The sequence below is a fragment of the Pezoporus occidentalis genome, unplaced genomic scaffold (assembly GCF_034315485.1).
Source record: "Pezoporus occidentalis ecotype Australia unplaced genomic scaffold, CSIRO_AGI_Poc_V1 ctg160, whole genome shotgun sequence".
Classification (NCBI taxonomy): Eukaryota; Metazoa; Chordata; class Aves; order Psittaciformes; family Psittacidae; genus Pezoporus; species Pezoporus occidentalis.
The window spans coordinates 90,939-113,167 of record NW_026913426.1 but is presented as its reverse complement, the minus strand read 5'-3'; the positions used below and the strand labels follow the sequence as shown (position 1 = coordinate 113,167).

The 22,229-nt window shown below is 55.2% G+C and overlaps 2 protein-coding genes across 3 annotated transcripts in view; one reads left to right on the top strand and one right to left on the bottom strand.

Moving 5' to 3' along the window:
• Positions 1–19,811, top strand: part of ARSG (arylsulfatase G) — a 36,201-nt gene extending 16,390 nt beyond the window's left edge. For both annotated transcript variants that reach the window (XM_062612580.1, XM_062612581.1), the window contains exons 2-12: positions 1,017–1,754; positions 2,086–2,273; positions 3,067–3,114; positions 3,193–3,304; positions 3,597–3,734; positions 6,260–6,447; positions 6,997–7,077; positions 9,932–10,040; positions 14,462–14,582; positions 17,981–18,071; positions 18,348–19,811. In XM_062612580.1, coding sequence (XP_062468564.1) covers positions 1,552–1,754; positions 2,086–2,273; positions 3,067–3,114; positions 3,193–3,304; positions 3,597–3,734; positions 6,260–6,447; positions 6,997–7,077; positions 9,932–10,040; positions 14,462–14,582; positions 17,981–18,071; positions 18,348–18,682 — 1,614 coding nt within the window. In that variant the 5' untranslated portion in view covers positions 1,017–1,551 and the 3' untranslated portion in view covers positions 18,683–19,811. The remainder of the gene's footprint in view (positions 1–1,016; positions 1,755–2,085; positions 2,274–3,066; positions 3,115–3,192; positions 3,305–3,596; positions 3,735–6,259; positions 6,448–6,996; positions 7,078–9,931; positions 10,041–14,461; positions 14,583–17,980; positions 18,072–18,347) is intronic.
• WIPI1 (WD repeat domain, phosphoinositide interacting 1) overlaps positions 19,561–22,229 on the bottom strand; it is a 21,334-nt gene continuing 18,665 nt past the window's right edge. The window contains exon 13 of the mRNA XM_062612584.1: positions 19,561–20,080. Within this exon, the coding sequence (XP_062468568.1) occupies positions 20,033–20,080 (48 nt within the window). The 3' untranslated portion in view covers positions 19,561–20,032. The remainder of the gene's footprint in view (positions 20,081–22,229) is intronic.

The window sequence follows — 22,229 nt, the reverse complement described above, 5'->3', positions numbered from 1 at the left end:
TGCAGAGGTGGTGGATCAGAGCTGCATTTACAAAGGTATGGGGGAGCAGAGATGCTGGTGTGGTGGTGACGGACACTGGGCTTATTCCAGGGATGTTCCCAACAACTGAGCTGGCACAGCCTGGTCTCATCCAGGAGCTGGAGATGGGAAGGGTCAGAGTGGTGCCTCTGCCAAGGAGTTAGAAGGGAGCACCCTGCAGTTGATGCCAACCCTCAAGCTCTGCTGGGTTTGGACATGCTGTGCATGAGGAGGGTTCTGCAGGAACACAGCAAGAGCTGTACCAGCACGTCCGGCTTTCCAGGGGCCGTGTTCCCTTCAAATGGCCTCTGAGCGTCAGAGATCAAGAAGTTTTGTCTGATGCTAATGCATAAATTTCAGCCCTGGATGACTTTCAATGTAATTTAGAGAGAAGAGAGTGTCCTTTGCAGATGGTTTTGGTTGTTTTTCTTAGGAGGTCATCCTGGAGCTCCTCTCCAATGGAAAGGGAAAGGGCAGAGGTTTGTGAGTGAACGTGGGTTCAGCTCCCTTGGGTTTTTCTTGTTTTCTGTGCGTGGCTGCAGGTGCTGATGGGGTCCCTGTCATGGGATGGGGTCCGGCATGATTCTGCATAGAGAATCCCACCCCATCCCACCCCTGTTAGTCAATGTACCCAGAGTTTCAAGGCCCTCGGATGGGAGTTTATAAACTGATGCTCTGGGATATGAATTATGAGTGGAGCCACATCCTGATCACTGCAGTGTTACACTGACAGTCCTGAAGCCGCTGATCTGAGTGACAGCACAGAGCTTTCAGCGATGTGAGCAGAGAAACCTGGGAATAATTTCCTTTGCCAGCCTTAAGGAATGAGCTTCAGGAGCTTTTCAGTTATTACAGATGAAGGCAAGGTTCTGAGCAGTCCCCATGTGGTGCTGTGCAGCTTCAAGGGCAAAGTCTCAGTATATGGGTACAGAGTTCTGCCCCGGGCTGGGTACAGGAGCACCAGCAGGTTCTGATGGGGTCTTGTTCCTATTGCACAGGGACTGCTGCAGCCATGCAAGGGGAAGGATGCACCGACAGTCACCAGCAGAGCCACAGCAGTTACTTATCCACCTAAAGCAAGAGAAGACGGTGCTTCCATGAACTGAGGAGCACAGCCTGCAGGGAAGAGCTGTGTGTGGGACACAAACACAGGGAGAGGAGCTGCTGCTGCAGATTGGGCGCGCTTCTGGAGGGGGAAACACCACTTGGGTTTGGTGTCTAATTAGATATTTACCAGGAAGGAAGGGGAGTTAAAAATAGGGTGACAGTGACTTCAAAGGCTGGTTTTGACTTCTAAGAATAACACCTTTGCTAGCACCGATTGCAGGAACATCAGCTGGTGTGAAAGACAGAGGAGATGCTGCAGCTCCGTCTGTAGCCAAGGCATCAAACCCAGACCTCCAGACCCTGGCCTGGCCTCATAGAAGCATCCAAGGAGGAGACGTGTGCATCCCTGCACCTGTGGGGCAACTGCATCCACAGGGACACAGCAGAGGGACTTAGGGGAAGACAAAGCCACCGGTGCGCCAAGTGATGTTTGGCACCATGGGCACCCCATGGGCAGTGCTGGTGCTGGCTGTGGCACTGATGGGACTCTGGGCTCCCTGTGCCACATACAAGCAGCCCAACTTCATAGTCATCCTGGCAGATGATGTGGGCTGGGGGGATCTGGGGGCCAACTGGGCAGAGACGAAGGAGACCCCGCATTTGGATGAGTTGGCTGCTGAAGGGACAAGGTAACGTCTGTCCCCCCTCCCTGGTTCTCTCCCAAGCATCCCTGGTTAACCTGTCAAGCAGCAAAGGGGAATTCACTCCTGTGGGACTGGCAGGCAAAGGGATTTCATTGGCATGGTTTTGGGTGCATGGGGAGGGCAGCGACAGAGTGGTACCCATGGTACCTCATGGTATCTTGGGGAGCATGGGTCCATCCATCTCCACTGGGACCGGCGAGCATCATCCCCTGCTCCAGACCTTCATCCCTGGGGATGCAAGCAGGGGAGCAGGGAGGGACAGGGCAGGGTTGAACCATGCAGGGGCTTGTGAATGAAGGGTCCTTCCATTTTCCAGGTTCGTGGATTTCCACTCGGCTGCATCCACGTGCTCCCCATCCCGCGCCTCGCTGCTCACTGGGCGCCTTGGCGCACGCAATGGAGTGACCCACAACTTCGCTGTCACGTCAGTTGGTGGCCTCCCCCTGAATGAGACCACCCTGGCCGAGGTCCTGCAGGGGGCCGGGTACAGCACGGGGGCCATAGGTAACACCAGTCATGAGGGGCATCTGGGGTGGGAGACAGCAGGGGGAGGAAGATGCTCGTGTCTATCCCTTGTGGAGGAGGGACTGCAGGTAGTTAGGTGCAATGCTGGCCATTCCAGGGAAGTCTAAAGGATCATGTTGTTAATTTTCAAACCCATTACCTGAAATTCTGGCCCTTCCCAGTTCTCGGTTGGAGCTCCAAGTGCTTCACCTCACAAGAAATGCGCCGGGTTTTCCTTAGCAAACATGACTGTGCACAGCAGCAATTCCATCCTGCATCCCACGTGGTGCCGCTGGTGCTGATTGGCAGCATGGTGCCAGCGTGGTTGGTGCTGGTGGCCCCATGGCTTAGGGCACGCTCCCATCACTGTGGGTCCCCTCAGCCCATGAAGCCCTTTGTACCTGGCAGAAAACCCCTTGGTTTCTCCTTTCCCCCCTAGTTTTTGCAGTTCTCCCTCTTGGATCTGTGCATTCAGTGGGAGTGTGTGCTGGAGGTCAGAGGATGAAGCTGGTTGTTCTTGAGGGTTAGGAAGTCATCCTCTCTGAGCACAAACACATGAAAGAGTCTTTTAAGGCTGGAAACAGTTGATTTGCACAGGCACGAGATACCTTGTGCATTTCTTGTGGGCTCCTGCAAAGAAAAGAAGGCATTCTGGAAACGCAGCCAGCACAAACAAGGAGCCTTTCTTGTTGCTAGATTAAAGCCCCCAGGGCTGCGGGCACCTCGTGGGTTATGGCTGGTGAAGGCTGTAGCTGTGTTAACCCCTGAAGTGATGTTCTGTGGCTTCCTGCAGGCAAATGGCACCTGGGACACCACGGCCGCCATCACCCCAGCTTCCGCGGTAAGGACTGTGCCAGCAGGATGAGCTGAGCACCCCGTGGGCGCGTTGTCCCCGCTGACACCCTCACTTGCTCCTCAGGCTTCGATTACTACTTCGGGATCCCCTATAGCCACGACATGGGCTGCACGGACACCCCTGGCTACAACCGCCCGCCCTGCCCACCCTGCCCGCAGCACGGCTCCATTGCCAGGTATGGGACACGAGGGGGTTTGAGTGCTGGCACTGGGATGTGGGTGTTTGCATCCACTGTGGTCACCTCCCCTTATGCTCCATGCACCCAGTTACCCCCTGTGCACCCCACAGAAGGGTGCGGGTCAGGGAGGTGGGTCAGTCCCATGTGCCATGGGGACACACAGCAGCATCATCCCCTTTCTTGTCCCCTCCTTGGCTCTCTGTAAAGCCAGGAGAGCATCCAGGCTCCATGCGTGATCCCACACTGGTCCCTCCCCCAGTGATGAGTGTGAGGGGTTTCTTCCCAGCAGGGTGGCAAGGAAGGATTGTTACATGGAGGTCGCCCTTCCTCTCTTTGAGAACACCACCATCATCCAGCAGCCTGTCAACCTCAGCAGCCTGGCACAGCGCTACGCGGAGGAGGCCGCACGGTTCATCCATAGAGCAAGGTAAGATGTCACCAACCATACCAGGGAATGGGTGATGCTCGGTGGTTCTTTGGGAGCAGATCTGGGTTTTCCATGGCTCGGCTTCCCATCCTGCTGGAGAAGCCACTGAGGCTGTCACTGGTGTCCAGCAGAGTTCACTTTGGAAGCCTTTGGTGCATCTCCTCTGAAGGGGTGATGTGTTTTTAAAGCCACCATTTACAAGGAAGGTCAAAGCCTTTGAGCTGGGCTCAAAGTACTCCTGGGAGTAAAGTGCAATGAGATCCATGTGAGCAGGGATAGAAATGCTTCAGCCCATCCATCCATCCATCCATCCATCCATCCATCCATCCATCCATCCATCCATCCTCCATCCCTCCATCTTTCAGTGATACAGGGCAAGGTGGCAGCAGGAGACTTCTGCTGAGTGATGAATATACCTCTGTGGATGGGGGATGCTGGCAGGGAAGCAGGCACTGAATGTGTACCCATGGCAGCAGGACCAGAACAGCACTAGAGGTGTTTAAATCTGCCCCATATGTGGGGTTTAATCCATTTTGAGGGTAAAGTGCTCTGGGATCTCTGTGCTTCAGGATCTGCCTTTCCCAAGGACACAATGAGCTCGGACAAGCCCTTCCCTAAGGAGCAAAGTGTCTCTTCTCAGAGACAAGGACCCGAAGCCCTGCTGATGGGTTGTGTAATTTTAATCCCTATTATCAGGGATTATGAGCTGTGACTTTGCAGAACGCCTCCCTGCAGCACCAGGAGGGGCAGAGCTTGCAGGCAGCCATGTCCAAGCCTATCCCGCTCCTGCATCCCAGGATAACACAGACCCAGAGAGCGACCAGGGCTGGTGTCCTGCAGGGGTGCTTGGGGAAAGGCTTGTTTAAATGGGACAGGGCAAGGAAATGGCTCCTTATAAGCCTTGGTCCTGTTTTGCACACACAATACCTCTAATTTATCCCTTTGGGTGTCAAGAATCAGCCACACAGTCAGGATTTGTGCCTGTAACAGGGCTAGAGGGTACCCAGGCACCAGTGGTCCCTCCTTCCATGCACACCTCCACCTCCATCCCTCCGGGCTGGGTGGATGCTCTCAGGCTGTGAAACCAAGTGCGTGAGCTCCGGGTTAATAGGAACAACCCTTAAACTCCCAGCAGTATTTGGGGGTTATCTGCGTTCATGGAGAACAGGATTAAGCAGGTGCCTGCCTTTTCTCTCCGTCTCTTTGATGGCTTATTCCAGTTTCCCTCTTCCTGACTCATTCATTACAGGGCAACAAAAGACACGGGGCTTGTCATCTCGGTGTTTTTTAACGAGTTGTGTGCATGTTGGTGATGAGGTTTGGCTCCTCTCGGGATACTCACAGGGTGCAGTGGATGTGGGAGCAAAAGTCAGGGATGTTTCTTTGGAGTTATCAGTTAAATGTTTGCTTAAATTCAGGGAGAATTCTGAAACGTTGAGGCAGGAAGCAAACAGGATGTTCAGGTGAATGAGCAGTCGTGAGTCCCTCTGGATGCTGCAGCGGTGCTCCCGAAGGGAATGAGAACCAAGGGAAGCAGCTTTCCCTGCTCCAGGGTCTCTGGCATCCCTTGGGAAACAGGCATGCCACATCCCGTGGGAAATAGGCATGGCATATCCCATGGGAAATGGAAAGGAGACAGCAGTGATTTGCAAGGAGAGGGCATCAGCATCCCCTGAAACTCAGCATTCTGTATGGTGCTGGGGGGGACACACAACTCTTCACAGGGCTCCAGCACCACTGGGGAAGGATGCAGCAGCTCCAGCAGGATGGGATTTACTTTTTCCACCCCAGGTGGGTGACGGGTAAAGGAAGGAAATGCCACAGCACACGTCGGAGGGGCCCCGAAAGCTTTCTGGAGGCAGCGATGGGGCGGCCGGAGCTGGGATCCGGCCCCTCCTGCCGCGCGTCATCCCACCCTTCCCCTCGGAGGTCCCTGAGGAAGAGCGGGCCTCGTTGGAGGAGATAAATATAGCTGTAAACAAGAAAACAGGACATGTCCTGGGATGATTGAAACGCAAACAGGCAGCGGGGCAGAACGTGCTGCGCTCCCTGTCCCGGGCTGTGCTCAGGGTCGGTGTGAGCATCCTTCTGCTGCTCATCCTCTGCTGAAACCACTGCGGGGGCCAAGTGCTTGCTGGGCAGGGGAAGGAAGGGCCAGAATGGACTCTGTGAGAGAGGGGAGGGAGGTGGGTGCACCGACATAGGGTATTTGCCTGGTGATTGATACAGAGATGGAGGAAGGGGAGAATCTATTCCAAATGGAAGGACAGTTGGCAACAGGGAGACAAGGGAGAGGTTTAAGAGGTCTATGCTCGCACTGGGCCAAGCATCCCCACTGCAAGGGGAGCAGGTACCCACAGGGTTTGCTTTTCCCCCTTGGGAGCTGCAGCAGAGCCTGGGGTGGCTGCAGTGCTCCCAGGAGGAAGAGCTACTTCTCTGTGTCCCCAGGCTTGGCATTGCCACCACTCTGGTGACCTCCTGCCTCTCCAGCCCATCTGAACATGCTCCTCTTTTCCCCCATGCAGTGACAGCGGACGCCCCTTCTTCCTCTACCTGGCACTAGCCCATATGCATGTCCCTTTGGGGGTCCCCCCTTCGCCCTTTGCCTCGGGCATCTACGGAGCCTCCCTGAGCGAGATGGATGCTCTGGTGGGACGGATAAAGCGGGTTGCTGACAGCCATGGGAAGGGGAACACACTCCTCTGGTTCACAGGTACAGCAGGAAACTGGGCTGCGGTGATGGGGGGCAATGCTGGGGTGTGTGTGCTTGGGTGGCAGGGGCAGGATGTGTTTGTCCCCTGCCTGGGGCCATCGCATTGCAGGGGGATGCTGTAGCCACTCAGCCGGGTCCCCATCCCGCCACCCCCTTGGGCTGCAGGGATGGGCCTAATTAAACCACAAATCCTCATTCATTAAGAAGCCCAAATCCGCTCTGGCTGAGCAGCTCCTAATGAGGATGTCTCGCTCCTGCTCCTGACGACAGGAACCGCTCTGCTGCTCATTAACACCCAGAGCTGGTGGCAGCCCTGTCCCCCCTCCCTATGCCCCAGCTCCACTCCAGCCCCTCACCTAGGGCTTGGGCAGCCCTGGCTCTTGAGAATGAACTGCTAGATAGGAAAGTAAATGAACCCATGGCATGGGAAAATCTCACAGGGATGGGAGGAAGTGGATGGAGTGTCACTCGTCCTCACCCATTCCCATTGCAGAGCTGTTTCCTCTCTGGTCCTGGTGTTGCTCATAGGGATGCTTCTTTCTCTTGCAGGTGACAATGGCCCTTGGGCACAGAAGTGTGAGCTGGCTGGACGCCTGGGGCCGTTCATAGGGGCCTGGCAGCAGCAGAGAGGTAACCTGGCAGTGTGGCTGGGGCTCCCTGTCCACATGGATGCTGCTCCACAAAGCCCCTCATTGCCCAACACAGGAGCAGTTCAGCCCCTAGCCCTTCTTCTGACTGACACCCCAGAAGACACGCCAGATTGTCCTCAACACATGTATATTCTTATATATATATTCTTGTCATTCAAGTAGTCAAGTTTTCCCCTAAAACTGCTTCTAGGGAGGCTCATACCCTTCAGTCCCTGTTAACCCAGAGCTTGAGGTGAGTGATTGCTGGTTTTGGAGCTGGGATGCTCTCACTGCCCAAGCACCAGGATCTCTCAGGCCCCTTCCCGCATCCCATCCTGGCTGCCCTCCAGTACCGCGGGCCTTTGCTTTCCTTTCTTTTCACCATTTTATTACTTCATATGTATATATAATATATATATATATATATATATATATATATGCAGTTTTTCCCCTTGCCTTTCCTCCTCTTCCGGCCAAGCCATCTGCTCAGCGGGCTGGTCTCAGCCAGAGGCACGCATGAGTCAGGCGCTTCCCACTTCTGCTCGTGTTACGCAGTGTAAACGCGCGCCCGGCTCCGTTCCCCTCGGCTCGGGGTCAGCGGGGAGGGAGCCTCCTTCCTCCTCCGCTTCCTGACACCCAGGCGATGCAGCCGCCGCGCTGGATCCCATTCCCAGAACCTTTTTCCTTCAGCTGTTCCCGGGATGAAATCCTAACCTTAGGGTTTTTTTTTTTCCTTAGTAAACAAACCCTGCTGATGACCTGGGTTGCTCTTGAGCAACCGACAGTCACAAGCTGGAGCAGATGGTACAAGCAGTCCAGCGTTCAGGAACAAAGCTGGGAAAACATGGCCCTTTTCCAGCCTCTCGCTGCCCTGCGAGAGCCCCTTGGCTGTGGCTGGCAGGGCACTGGAGCTGGCTGTAAATACCAATGGGGAGGGATGGCTTCTGAAGTCCCTCTGGCTGTTGTATGGGTGTTCTGAAAGCCAGTTCCGTGTCAGTGCTGCTGCTGGTGGGTCTGGCACTGCAACACCGTGTTGGGTGCTGGGGGATGCTCAGTCACTGCATCCCAAGGGGAAAAGCCCCCTGGGGAGCAGGCGAGGACGGGCTGCTCTGCACTCTATACGTTCCACATAGCTTATACATATCTCATAGCTTGGCGTTTCCTTTAGGGTCCAACCCAAATTCCAGGAATGTTTTGCATTGATTCCGAATGGTCACTGGAGCTGGGAGAGAGCAGCACGTCCCTGTGTGCTGCCCCTTGCTCTGGCTGGGAAGGTTCCCATAGCCCCCAGCCCATCCCAAAACCCCATCTCCCACCTTAGGGACAAAATGCCAGCTAAGGGGGTGCCGGGATGGAGATGTTTTGGGGGATGTGGTGCTCTGTGTGTTTTGAGGCAGGTTTGGGAGGGTCCAGGCGTGGTGTCCCTGCACTGAGGACTTGTGGGAGTGGGAGCAGGACCAGGGCTTTCATCCAGCGCGGGAATGCTCAGTTCAGCTTTCAATACAGCTGTCTTGCAATGAGGTATTTAATGTACGTGCAGAGATGGGGACTGATATTAACTGCTGTAATTGCTATAACTTCCTGTGGTGTCTGAAGGCAGGGGAGGCACCTCACTCGCTTAAGCCACACGTGGTGCATGTTAGAAGCTCTATTACATTTCCAGTAGCCACAAGAAATCCCAGTGCTGGCTGTGTCCCACTGCTCCAGGCCCAAAAGAGATGTTCATTAGGGTTAGAACACCTAAAGTCTGGGTGAGGAATGGGAAAGATTGGGATGTGCAGCAGGACGGGCAGCAGGGTCAGGAAGCTTTTCCCTGGACTATTCCCAGTGCTGCTGGCACCGCAGCATCGATGCTCTAGGAACATCAGCGCGGGAGTGCGAGATCAGCCCAGGTGCCCATAGCACCAGGCAGTGACTCCTAAGGAGGCCCGGCCAGGCTGGGAATGGGCACAGGGACACAGAGGAGCAAAGGGACGTCGTCGCCTCTCTCTTGGCTCTGCCCGGAGGAAATGGCTTTGGGCGCGCGCCGTTGCCATGTGCACGCTGAAAGGCGGGAGGACAAAGGCTCTGCCTGGGAAGTTTGCTCCGTGAATCGGGTTGGGATGTTCTGTTTGCCCCATTCCCAGCCCCTTCCCCCCAGCAACTGCCTGGGGCCCTTTGGGCTATGGCCAAAGCAGAGGCTCTCTGGCACCCTTACACCAGTTTGGGTGGTCAGTACTCCTATTTCAATGCTCAGCATCCTCGTTTTCTTGCTCGGTTCCCCCATTTCATTGCTCAGCATCTCAATGGAGGAAAGGACTGGGCAGCTTCCCCATGCCATACATCTCAAACCCAAGGGCAGAGCAGTTTTGGGTGATGACAGGGAAACAACAGGGTGATTAACCCTCAGCAGGATAGTGGTTTTAATGAAGCAGGTTTCCAGCAGGCTGGGGGGGCTGTTGGTGCTCTACCACACAGAGGGCACCTACAAGAGCTGTTGAATCCCCTGGCATAAACTGCTCCATATTCCCACCTGACACTGGAAGTGGATGGAAATGTGGCTGCCATGTCAGTTGGCTGCATTTCTCATCACTACTGGACAAACACAAAGCATACCAAAGCGGGCCCCCTTTCCTTTCCCTTTCCCTATTTCCTATTCCTATTTCTTATATTCCTTTTTCCTTTCCCTTTCCCTATTTACAGGGAGAACCCTGTAACTCCTCTCCCTCCCCTCACCCTCTACGGCGAAATCTTCCTCCTTTGGGGTCATTTACTCCATCTCTGCCTCAGAGTAGCTCCTTTCCCAGGGAAGCTCCTGGGTTTTCCCATCACCTCCTGAGTAGTAGGATGCTGAGCGCTGCCCTTTTCTCTTGCAGGTGGGAGCTCAGCAAAGCAAACAACCTGGGAAGGAGGGCACCGCGTCCCAGCACTGGTGTATTGGCCTGGCCACGTCCCTGCCAAGCGGACGAGCCATGCCCTGCTCAGGTAAGAGCCCCATTGGGAAGGTCCCCACACCGGGACCTAGGTGATGACCTGGATTTTGGCTGCATCAGCTGCTTGTGCTGGTTACTGCCAGCCTTGTGCCAGGCTCTGTGCTTTTGTCCTCTCGCAAGCCTGTAAGACTTTAATGCTTCAGCAAAGAGTTGAAAGGGCTTTTTGTGCGGCCGTGGATTGGCGTTGGGCTCCCGGTGCCTCCCGGCCACGGTGGCCGAGTGCCTCCCGATAATTAAAAGATGACGATGTTCCCTCTCCCCACCAAGAAGCAGGCTCAGGCTTTGTGGTTTGTGAATGACTTTATGTGGAGGAGGGTGCGGTTGTGGGAAAGGCTGGATGGAGCAATGGAGCTTGCAGTCAGTGCAGGATGCGGCAGGGATGGGAGCAGAGGGGAAGGGATGCAGCCTCCTGCTTCTGGCCTCCCTGGAATAGATGGCATAGAGGGGCCATTAATGCAGCTGTGTTGCACCTCTGCATGCAGCAGTTTGCACCTCTGCATGCAGCAATTTGCCCCTCTTCCTGCACCAATTGCATCATTCCCTTGCAGCACTTGTATCCCTCTTTACAGCCCTCCCTTGCAGCAAATGCAGTGGGAATGGGGGGGCACAGCTAGAGGCAGTGTGGGGCAATGCTCTGTGCCCTTTTGGCTCCTGGAGCAGCAAAGGTGGAGATCAGGATGGTGGGGCCAAAGATTGATGGATGTTGGGAAAGAGTGTTCCAGCTGCTGGGAGCTGGTCCTGACTGGTGGCCCCTGGAGGCGTTGGGTGTTTCTAAGGTCCATGAGATAAGCTGGAGCCATTTACTCCTTACATGGCCTGAGGGCAGCTCTGGGAGATGGGGTTTTGCAAGTGGGGGAAGGTTGGATCATAAGCTGAGGTCTGGTGGAGGGGATGGGGAGCTCACAGCACCCATTGGGTGTCACCTCCAAACCCTTCCGTGGTGGGTGGTGAATTGACCTCTGGAACATGGGGCAGAGCTGCCAACCCGCTTGGACAGTGCAGAACCAGTGCCTGTCCCCATCCCCTGTCCCAAAAAGCCTCCTGCAGCCGTGCGCCAAGCCCAGCCATTCCCTTTATCTCCTCACCCTTATCTCCTGCATTTCCCAGCTCCAGTCCCACAGGTTGGACGGCTGGAATCCATAAACCTGCTGCAGCACGGGCTGTGCTGCACGCTGGGTGCTTGGAAAGTGGCTCTGTAGCTCCCCCGGAGTCACAGTGCACCCAGTGTCCTCCATGGCACAGCATTGCCATGGGGCCATGCCCAGGTGGTGCAAGATGATGCCAGCTCCTGTTTGGGAAGCAGCCTGGGAGCACGAGCGATGGCTCCTGCTCAGAAAGTTGTCACCATTGTGGTCCAGACCATGGCTTGAATTCTTGGACAGGGAATGCAGAGGGACATGGGGGGATCATAGAATCAGAGTGGTTTGGGTTAGAGGGACCTGAAAGCTCATCCAGCTCCAACCCTTGCCACGGGCAGGGACCCCTTCCACTAGAGCAGCTTGCTCCAAGTCCCTGTGTCCAACCTGGCCTTGAACACTGCCAGGGATGGGGCAGCCACAGCTTCTCTGGGCACCCTGTGCCAGCACCTCAGCACCCTCACAGGGAAGAGCTTCTGCCTAAGAGCTCATCTCGGTCTCCCCTCTGGCAGGTTAAAGCCATTCCCCTTGGCCTGTCCCTACAGGCCCTTGTCCACAGCCCCTCTCCAGGTTTCCTGTAGCCCCTTTAGGCACTCGGAGCTGCTCTAAGGTCTCCCTGGAGCTGAACAAGCCCAACTGTCTGAGGGATGTGAAAGGCAGGGACTGCTCAGTGCTCATAGCATGCCAAGGCATGTGGCTTTCCTCTGCTCTTAGGCACCCCTCAAAGAACAAGCATGTGAAATAGGGCGGTTGGAGACTCATCCCTCCAGCTGATGGAAGACCAAGAACCTGGGATAAAGGGAATAAAATCAGTGTACAGACACAGCTGGGAGACCTCCGCATGCGAGGAGGGACCTCTGTGTGGTGAGGTCCCTCGGGAAGGGCAGGATCTGGGCTAGGGCAGGCGTTAACTCCCTGCAGGAGCCTCCTTCTGCCCCTGAGGTTATGAAAACGCTGACACCGGGTCTGGAGAAGTGCCTGGCCAGGGCTGTGCCTCTCCCAGCATCGCTTTGGTACAGGGAGCGGAGGGGTGAGTGAGGGTGAGCGTGCCCTGGGGCCAGCACTGATGCAATGCCCTGGACCTGCACCTGCACGCTGGTTTCTGCAGGGAACTGCCTCGTCAGCCCTTTGAAATCACAGTTAATTGTCGGAGCCGCGCTGCTGCCCTTCCCTGTCCCGACCCAAAGTAGGGCATGGAAGAAATAGGTCAGTGGGGTGGTGGAGGAGCGAATTGCACCAGCGTGGCTGGGCAGGTTGGGCAGGTGGGGATGTGTGTGGGCACTGCTGGTTCAGCTGCCTGCTGCTGCCTGCTGCTGCCTGCAGCTCCTCACTGCCGGGCAGGGCAGCGTTAGTGCCAGGGATGCTCATCCCAGCTCAGCCCTCGGGCAGTGGGCAGGGAGCTGCCTGTCCCTGGCTGCTCCCAAACCCTTTTCCCTCCATGCTCAGGGTTGTAGCAGAATCGGAGTGAGATTTAAGCCTTTCTTGGCCAGGGCAGGGGTTGGCAGCGTGGCTTCCCCTCTTCCTGACACACGGCTTCAGGATGTGCCTTCTGCTGGAGTGTTTGATGCTGACTTTGAGCAAAATCTGATCTTTTTCATGCCTTTTCCCATTGGTTCTATCTGCCCATGGCCAGGGGGATCTTCACCCACGATTGCCCTCAATTATGTTCTCCCACCTCTGTTTCTAGCAGTCCCACCCCATGGGTTGAGGCTCCTTGGTCCACACGCACCATGCCGAGGGCCAGATGCTGATGGTGCTGAGCACCCTGGGGCCAGCACACGCTGACCATGGCCTGCCCTAGTCTGTCATTTGGGTGTCCCTGGGCTGACCTCGGCGAGGTGCTGGCTGGGATGTGCCCTGCCTTGGGCCCAGCAGGGAGCCAGAATTCCTTCGGTTCCGCGAGCGCCGTACCGGGGCTGCCGCTCTGCAGTGTTTGTGCTTATTGTTCTCTCCGTCTCTTAGCAGCTAAATGGAAACTCATTGAATGGGGGCCCTTATCCCAAGTTCTTTCCTCTCTCTGCTCACGGAGCCACCAGCGCACACCGGGCAGGACAAATGCAGTGGCAGGACCACAGCAGCACCCTGAGGTCCCCAAGTTGAGGGATCTGGGGCTTTCACACCGTCCAGCTACTGGGGCAAGCAACAGACACCCCCCCTCCCCGAGCTGCTGGCATGAGGGGTTTGCAGCCAAAGGGGTACAGGCTGAGTCCCCGTTGGATGCTCAGCACAGGGATTAGGGCTGCATCACTGTTGGATGCTCAGCACCAGCTCATCATCCCCATGCCATGGGGATGGCAGTGCTGGGATGTGGCACTTGGCCATGCTGATGTGCCCTGGCCCATCGGACACCCCTGGTGTGTGTGGCTTTGCTTTAGAGGTGTGGAGTCACCCTGTGTCTATGAGAGGGAGGGATGTGCTCATGCGGTGGTGATGAGATGGACACTTGCACATCACAGCAGGATGGGGCCGAGGGTCGGACATGGGGGGCTGTGAGCATCCTGTCCCACCACAGCAACGACTGCGCTCAACCTCCGTGCCATGGGGATGTGCAGGATAGTGAGGAATTGCCACATCCAGGCTCCATCCCCAGAGCCATACACAGCAGGTGGGAAAGCAGGGACTGTCCCTCTGCATCCCCTTGGAGCCAGAGGGATACAGCATCACCCGCTCCTTCCCTGCATCCCTCCATATCGGGAAGCGACCGATGCTGAGCCCTGAGTGCTGGGTTTGTGACTGAGGCCCCTGACGAACCGGGGAGGTGAAAATGCTGACGGGTGCACACAGAACAGCACCGCTCTCATGTCTCACCGTGCCTGCTCGGCTCATGCAGAAGCGAGACTGCATGCTCGAGCGCATTTAACTGGGACCATGCGATCTGCTGCCATTGGCATCAAAAGTCCCTGTGCCAGTGCTTTCTCTGGAGGATGACCCCACTGCTGTCCCATAGGGACACGGGGGGGATATGGGGACAAGGGGGGGCTGCTCCTGCCCTGCGGGTGTGGGATTTGCCGGGCACAGGGAGCAGCAGATCCTGGCTGAACCCGCAGCACCTGGCGAGCAGCCGGCGCGGGGCGGGAGGTGAGTGATGTGAGTGCTGCCAGGGCCCAGCGCTGCTCGGAGCCGGGTTTAACCTCTTCTGCTCTTGGGATGGGTGCTGAGAAGCTGCTTCCCCCCAGAGCACTCCCTTATTACAGTGCATTGAGTGCCCAGGGGTGGCTTGGGAGGATGCTGTGGGGATCTTTGGTCCTTGCTCTGATGGTGCCACCTCTTTCCGCAGCGCTCTGGACATCTTCCCCACGCTGGTGGCTCTGGCTGGGGCGGCCCTTCCCCCGGACAGGCGCTTCGATGGCTTGGATGTGTCCCCGGTGCTCTTTGGGTGGTCGGATGTGGGGCACAAGGTAAGGCAGAGACACCCCATAGTGCCATCCCACTCCTGACAATAGATCCCATCACCTCTGAGCTCACATGGGGATGGAAAGGTGATGTGCTGGGTCATGGGAGCATCATCCCCTTGGCTTGGAGGAGGAGGATGGCCAGACACAGGCAAGTGGGGTACCAAGGCTCAGGGTACCAGGGTAAAAGGGCTTTTGGATTAATCAAGATTTATGCTTTGCTCATAAACCTGGAGTTACAGGTAAGAACAACAGCTGACTGTGCCTGCCTGTGCCTGCTGTCCCAGGGCTGCCATCCCGGGGGATGCTTGGGCTTGCCTGCACCCAGAAGGTGAATCTATGGGAAAGAGAAGATTCCAGGGGCTCAGACCTGGTTGTGTCCACTTTATTTGTCACATTTTATGTGTGTATAAGGAAGTCCTCCTTCTCCCAGCTCCTTGTTATCACTGATGTTGAAGCGGGGCAGCACACCCTGTACCCTGCTGCTCTCTGTCCATACGATAGGAGCTGCTGACAGTTTGCAGAACAAGCGGTGATGCTCTTGTCAGGGTGGCACAGGATTGGTGCAGAACCAAAGGAAAAAGGGTAAAAAAAGCAGTGACTTTAATAGCAGCCCCATAGATAAAGCCTGAGTTTGCTTTTCAAGTCCACCCTCCTGCGAGCACCACGAGCCAGCTCCCAACAGGGGTCCTGGATTTGCTTTCTGTGTCCATCAGGGGTTTGGTATTTGCTTCGTATTTATGGAACCCTCTGATGAACCGTGAGGGAAAGCGGGGAAGCGGATGGGATACGGCCAGCAGGCTCTGCTGTGCTCCTCACCATTAACCCTCTTCTGCTGCGGATGTGGTGCTGGAATGGGGTTTGCTGGGAATGATGGTTTGCTGGGAATGATGGGTTGCTGGGAGCAATGGTTTGCTGGGTGTCAGGACAAAGGGATACGAGCCCGTGCAAGCCATTCCATTGTGTTTCAGACCAAGGAATGAAGTCCTGAGCTGGGATGCACCACCCTGGCTTCCTCAGCATCACCCCAGCCTGGCACTCTTTGGGGGTGATTTATGCTGCAATCAGGGGTGAATTAACCCCTGTGGAGCTGGGACCCACTGGGCACAGCAGGGTTGTTCCTGCCCATCCCGGCAGCATGAGCAGGGCATGGATCCAGAGATGGGGTGACCTTGGGGGACAGACACAGAGCACCCACTGGCTCCATCTCCATGTAGTGATGGGCAACAAGCGCTTGTCCCTACTTCCTCCCCTCTTGGCTTTCATCTCCTGCTTGCAAGCACTAGTAGCAGCCCCCCTCTTTGGTGTTACAGGGTTTTCCTTGTCACAGATCCTCCCCAGAGCAATTCCTGTGCTCATCCTACCCCCCAACAGCCTCTTCCCTAACTGGGATCTCTTGGGATAAACCAGTGTAACCCTGCTCAGTGTCCCTGCTCGCTCTGCACCAGTGCAGCCTGTGATGGGGCTGGGGTGACACCGAGGTCCTGTCCTGAGCAAGGCTGTTTGCAGTGAAAACAACCACATCCCAGAACGTGTCAAGGGTACGAGTGTCACACAAATAAGCTCTTTCCATGAGCTTCATGGCAGAGGGGGGTGTGCAAACAGCCCAGAGCCCAGACAGGGGTTTTCTGGGGAGAAAAGGCCTTTTTCTCCCTTTCCTATGTTTCTGTTAAAATAACAAAGTCAGGGATCAGTAGAGGTGTTGCAGACCTGGGAATGTTCCTTGAAAGGGCTCAATCGAAAGCAGCTCCTTAATGATGCTGTAAATTAGAATAGATTTTCTTAGCATGGGGCTTTGTGAGGCAGGTTTAGGAACGTGCATGGTGGTGGTGAAGGTTTGAGTGCCTTTACACCGAGATGGCGGCGTCCCAGCTGTGCTGCTAAAGGTGTAGGCACAGCTTTAGGGCTGGAAGCAGGATTGGTTCAGTTCCTGGTACCTTCATGGGCCCTTAGTATTTGCTGGTTGCTGCTTTGGAGCCATTTTATTCCAACACAGTGTGAGGGGATTCTGTAGCAGGGGTTCCCCTTGCAGCTTGCACTGCACCACCTCCTCCACTTTACAGCCTTCATTTTTAACCCTAAAACATGATTTTTAAACCAAATTCTAGGTGACCTTTTGGTTAATTTACCTGCAATGGAGGGTGATGAAGGAAGCAGAAAGCATTTGGAAATCATCCCGCATCCTGAATCCTGGCATTTTTGGGGGAGGTACCAACCAGCCCCCAAGGCGATAGCACAAGGGGCGGTGGATTTAAACTTAAAGAGGGGAAGTTCAGGTTGGATATAAGGCAGAAGCTCTTCCCTGTGAGGGTGCTGAGATGCTGGCACAGGGTGCCCAGAGAAACTGTGGTTGCCCCATCGCTGGCAGTGTTCAAGGACAGAGCCTTGGGTGACATGGTCTAGCGTGAGGTGTCCCTGCCCATGGCAGGGGTTGGAACTGGCTGAGCTTTAAGGTCCTTTCCAACCCAACCCATTCCATGATGCTATGGACATGCCGGGCACCTGCTAAGGCATCAGTGCAGGACGAGCGCTGCTCCTGAGCTTGGCCCCTCCATCTGCAGCAGCTGGTTCTCATTTTTAGCACAGTGGAAATTTCTTGAATCACTTTTAAGCTCAATTCCCAGGGAGGAAACCTCGAGTGACTCAGCCCTCGGTGAAGCCATTGGCTCCGCAGCAGATCCTATCTGATGGAGGAGCCTGCCGCACCATCCAGCTCACTTGTCTTCCCACTGCCCTGTGCCAAAGCCGTCGTCCTGCACGGATCAAGTGTCCTAAATACCGAAAGGGAGGGATTTGACCCACCCTTCCCTTCTTCTTCCCTTCCTCCTCAGCCCCATTCCCTGTTGTTAGGGAAGGGAGCGCTCGCACAGCGGGCTGAGTCAGTGGTGGGATGCTGGACCGGGAGCGATGTTCCAGCACCTCACCTACCCATTGCATGAGCTCACCCTCAGCTTGGGGCTTGCTGCTGGCCCCAGGCAGGGATCTGGCTCCCTTAGATGTCCCTGCCATTAACTGAGCTGTGAGCACTGAGGAGATGGGTGTCTCCTCGGCGTGGGGCAGTGGTGGTGACACAGAGAACATCCTGGCTCCAAAATGCTCTGTCCTGCTCTGCTGAAAGCTCCCACACCTTTGTGATCACTTTATTGCAGCGGAATTGGTCTGGGGAGGTGAATTCAGAGGGTCCTGTGTGCAGGGACAGGTTGGCACAGGGAGATGCTGCTGTTTCCCAGTGCCCTTCTGCTGTTCCCCCTCCCTCCAACAGCCGAATCTCAGTTGGTTGCTCACAATCCAGGGGTTAAATGGTGTTTAAATATGTGCATGGATGGGATGTGGTGTGTCTGGGTCTCACAGAGCAGTTTTCACTCTGCAATGAGCTGATGGGCCCTTTTCTGTTCTTCCTGCAGGTTCTGCTCCATCCCAACAGCGGGGCAGGTGGGAAGGATGGTGGGATAGAGGCACTGCGGCTGGCTCAGTACAAGGCCTTTTACACCACAGGTACCGGGGCCTTTTATTGATTGGTTCCTTGCAGATACAGGTGAAAACCAACTCAGGTTAATTCAAGAGCAAACCCAGTGAGGAGTAAATATGCATTCACCTGTGCCCGCACGATGGCTTTGCAGCCTCAGGAGCACGCCTGGACTAGCAGCAGGACCCAGGCTCCCAAAGCTGGCCATGGTGGGATTGGGCCATCATAGATGGATGAGGAGCACCAAGGTGATTGATCCCTGGGCAGTGGGGACTCAGTGTGTTTTCCTCTCACTTCCTTCCTAGGAGGAGCAATGGCTTGCGATGGGAGCATTGGGCCGGCTGAGCATCACCAGCCACCCCTCATTTTCAATCTGGATCGTGATATCCAGGAGCAGGAGCCTTTGGACGTGGCATCCAGAGAGTACGAGGAGGTGCTGCCTGCCATCAGCAGGGCTTACACCCAGGCTCTGGAGGACATTGCAACCGACAACGTCTCCGTTGCAGATTACTCCAAAGACCCCGCTGTGACTCCGTGCTGTGACCCGCAGCACGTGGCCTGTCGGTGCCATGCACCCGGAGCTCACACAGCCGTGCTGGACCATAGCATGGAGAGAGCAACGCGACTGGTGTGTCTCTGAGTGAGTGAGTGCTCCGGGTGCTCCTCTCCTGAGCCTGGTTTCTGTGATCAGGAATGTCATGGCTCCAGGCTGGAGGTTGGCCACCGAGAGGGATGAGGCTGCGGTCCCCTTTGCTCCATGCGATGAAGCAGGGAGGTGAGTTGTGGCTCTGTGTGAGCACACAGAGCAGCCCTCTCACCCCATGGGATAGGGCACTGCTGTACCTGGTGGCTCTGGGCATATGGACAGAGATAGGCTTTTTTGTGAGGCTCTTTAGCTGAGGAAGAGCCAGGTCTTGGATTAGAACTCCCTTCTGGGAGAGCTGGCTTTAGGACAGAATTCCTCTGGGAAATGCACTTGGCTTTCCTCCAGAATGGACCTTACAGGACCTTACTGGTGGGAGCACAACGTTCTCTCCCTTATGGTGCTGAGACCCTCAAGTCCATTGGCTTAAGAGAAAATTCCTGGCAGGCACAAGGCATGCTCTAGGAAACAGCACCTACCCCAAGTGAGGTTCATTAATGCGGGTATCTTAAAGACCCAAGTGTAACAAAGAGAGGGTCCTGGGCTCCCCTTAGTGCCACCCTCCTCATGGGCAATGCCAGGGGTGCAGGTGGGGGGAAACAGCTCTTACAGGGCCATTCTGGGCAGATGCAAAGGCAACCTCAAAGGTGCAGCTGAAACCTAAGAACCCACTGGGACTGCCCAGCAGCTGAGAGAGGGTTTTCGGCAGCAATTTTTGGCTCTGATTTACATACCCAGATCTCTCTTTGGACAAGCCATGGACTGGCGTGGACTGGGCTTGGTGCAGGAGCTGCATCCATCACCAGCCCCCCAAACCCACTCACAGCATTAATCAAGACTGACATCTTTAGGGCCCCACAAAGAACAGCAGGAGCTGCAAGGGACAGAGCATGACTTTATTCCGTCTTTCAACATAGCAAATGGCATCTCTAATGTCACTGCAAAAATACTTTGCCTGGGTAAAATAGTTTGTATATACTGTACAAAGACATTAAGTTTTAATATATCTTCCTCTAAGTACATTTATACACATAAACCAGCATAAATTAGAAAAGGGACAAATGGGTATATAAAATCCTGGTTACATACAAATCTGATTAAATTAGCATTTACACTGTGGCTCTAACATATGGTTTGTTAACTATAGCGATGTGCCTACAGTACAGACACCCCTTGACAGGAACTGAAACAGGGGGCCAGGTACTCACTTACTATAGGACAAAAGCAGTGGCCCACCTCGGGTTTGACTTATTCTCGTCTTGGGGACCCCCAAATCTGTTCTTCTGTATTCCCGGCTTTTCCAACGCGCTTCCAGCAGCCGTCCTGAGCGCGGATGTTTGCTTCTCCTCACGACCTCTTCGCTTTGCCCGGCTGACCTCCGCGGCACAAGATTATCTACCAAAATCAAAACAGAATGGCCTTACTTTTCCCAGCAAGAGGGTTTGGTTCAAGTCGAGTTTAGGCACATGGGGGGGAGGGATGTCCTGTCCTGTTTTACTTTCCATTCATTTGTGGGTGGTTTTATTTATTTACTCTCCCCCTCCCCAAATTTAACAGGTCCTGGGAACAGGAACCATCTGGCTTGGTGATAAATGTGTCTTGCCTCTAGCTGGCACTGGGCTGAGCGCTTGCAGGACATCAGTTACTGGGGTCAAGTCCTTTGGCCTTCCTAATTCCTCCTCAAAAGCTCAGCTCCGGGCATGGTGGGAGGGGAAAGTGGGTGCTGTGCATCACTGCATCTCTCTCGGGGGCGCATCACTCTCAGGGGTGCGTCAATGCGTCTCTCTGGGGTTTCCAGATGGAGCCCAGAGTTAAACACCAAGAGGTTAGGCCAAATTAGGTGAGGGGAAGCTTAGCCCAAGTATCAGCAAAGCCTCTGAGAGAAAGAGCAAAGCAGGCGCATGAAGAACAGGCAGCAGCGAGGACCCTGAACCACTTCACATCAGCTCCTAATGCCATGAGATGAGGCTGGAGACCTGGGTGAGATGAGCACCTACTTCTGGTGGGCACCGACCATGAGCCAAGGCACAGATTTCCCCTGTATCAGCTCCATCCTGGACATGACCTGCATCCTGCAGCAGTGTGGTATGAGCCCCACAGCCCCAGCTGTGTGAGGGTCTGTGCCAGCTCCTCCTCCTGGGATCCGTCTTGCTGTGGCTTCAGGACCATCACTTGCCCAGTTTTGAGGCACAAGCATTGGCACTGGTTTGCATTTATCCCACTGATGAGTTCAATCCTGCAAGCCCCAGGTGCCAAAATGCCTGTCGAGTACCAGAGAGGCTGCTGTGAGGAAGAAGAGGCCAGTCAGGTTCTGCCAAACTTGCTCATCCCCTGTGAAACACAATTACTGATAGAACTTCACTGCAAAATCAATGGCCTTTCCTCTGCTAAGAGCCAGCTGTTGAAAAAATCGCTTCAAATCATTAGTGATGGTGCAACAGACCCACCATCCAGCAGTGAGTGAGGAGGAACTTGGGCAAACATTGGTCCCATGGAGTCAAAGACACATCTGCAGCCTGGTCACTTGTGTTGAGATCCGTGGGTCGGAGCAGTGAGATGTGTGTGGGCACCACACTGGGGCTCTGCTAGGCTGGATGGGCTGCTGGAGCTCGTGTTCCTGTCCATCCTTCCTGGGAGCAGGCATCAGTGGGAGCTGTGCTGCTGGGGGGTTTCATTCCACCCTCTGCAGCAGCATCCTCTGGCAGCACAGGCAGGCTGCCCAACCAGTTTGGAGGCAGCCAATAATCGATGTGGAAGAGATGCTTTTAAAGGCTGTGTATCAGCGAGGGGAAGCTGTCTTTGAAGAGCTGCCTGCTGAGTGCAATCCAGCCTGACTTAATGAAATGGTTCTCCTGATGAAGCCTTCGCATCACCTCTGGTCCCCAAGGTGACGAGCTTCAGTGTGCAGCCAAGGGCAGGATGCATCATGTCTGCCTGGAAAAGCACTGAGCATTCTGCTGGGAGAAACCACCTTTCCTACTGAATCCCAGCAGCTTTAAGCAGATTCCCTGCTTCCATTCCTCAGGTCCATCCTGCTTGCAGAATCCTGCAGGACGACACAGCACTACCCCAACACTGCTCTCAGCATGCCTTGGTGGGGAGAGCCACTGTGCTGGCTTCCCAAAGTCCTGCCCTGCCTGGCCTGAGGCACACAACAACAGCTCCCAAAGCCACTGGAAACCTCACCAACACTGATCAACCCACAGGGAAGTGGGAGCTGCTTGGGCAGGTAACCAGGAAACAGCCAGAGCTGGGTTTGCTCTTCCCATCCCATAAAGACCACACAGATCTCAAGCATGGCAGCTTCTCTTCACCTGAGGCCTCAGCCTGCTTTCCTGCTCAGTGACACCCAAGTCCTTTCTGTGTAAGACCAACAGTGGACCTCAAAGTGCTTAATCCACCCCATCAATGCAAGCAAGAGACAAGCTGAACGTGTTCAACCTCCTGCCGCAGGATCCCTCAGCAGTCCTGGTGCCATCGGTAGCAACATCCACATTCGCTGTTGTTGAGGCCACCTTTTATGAGCCCTCCTTGGCCTTCTCAT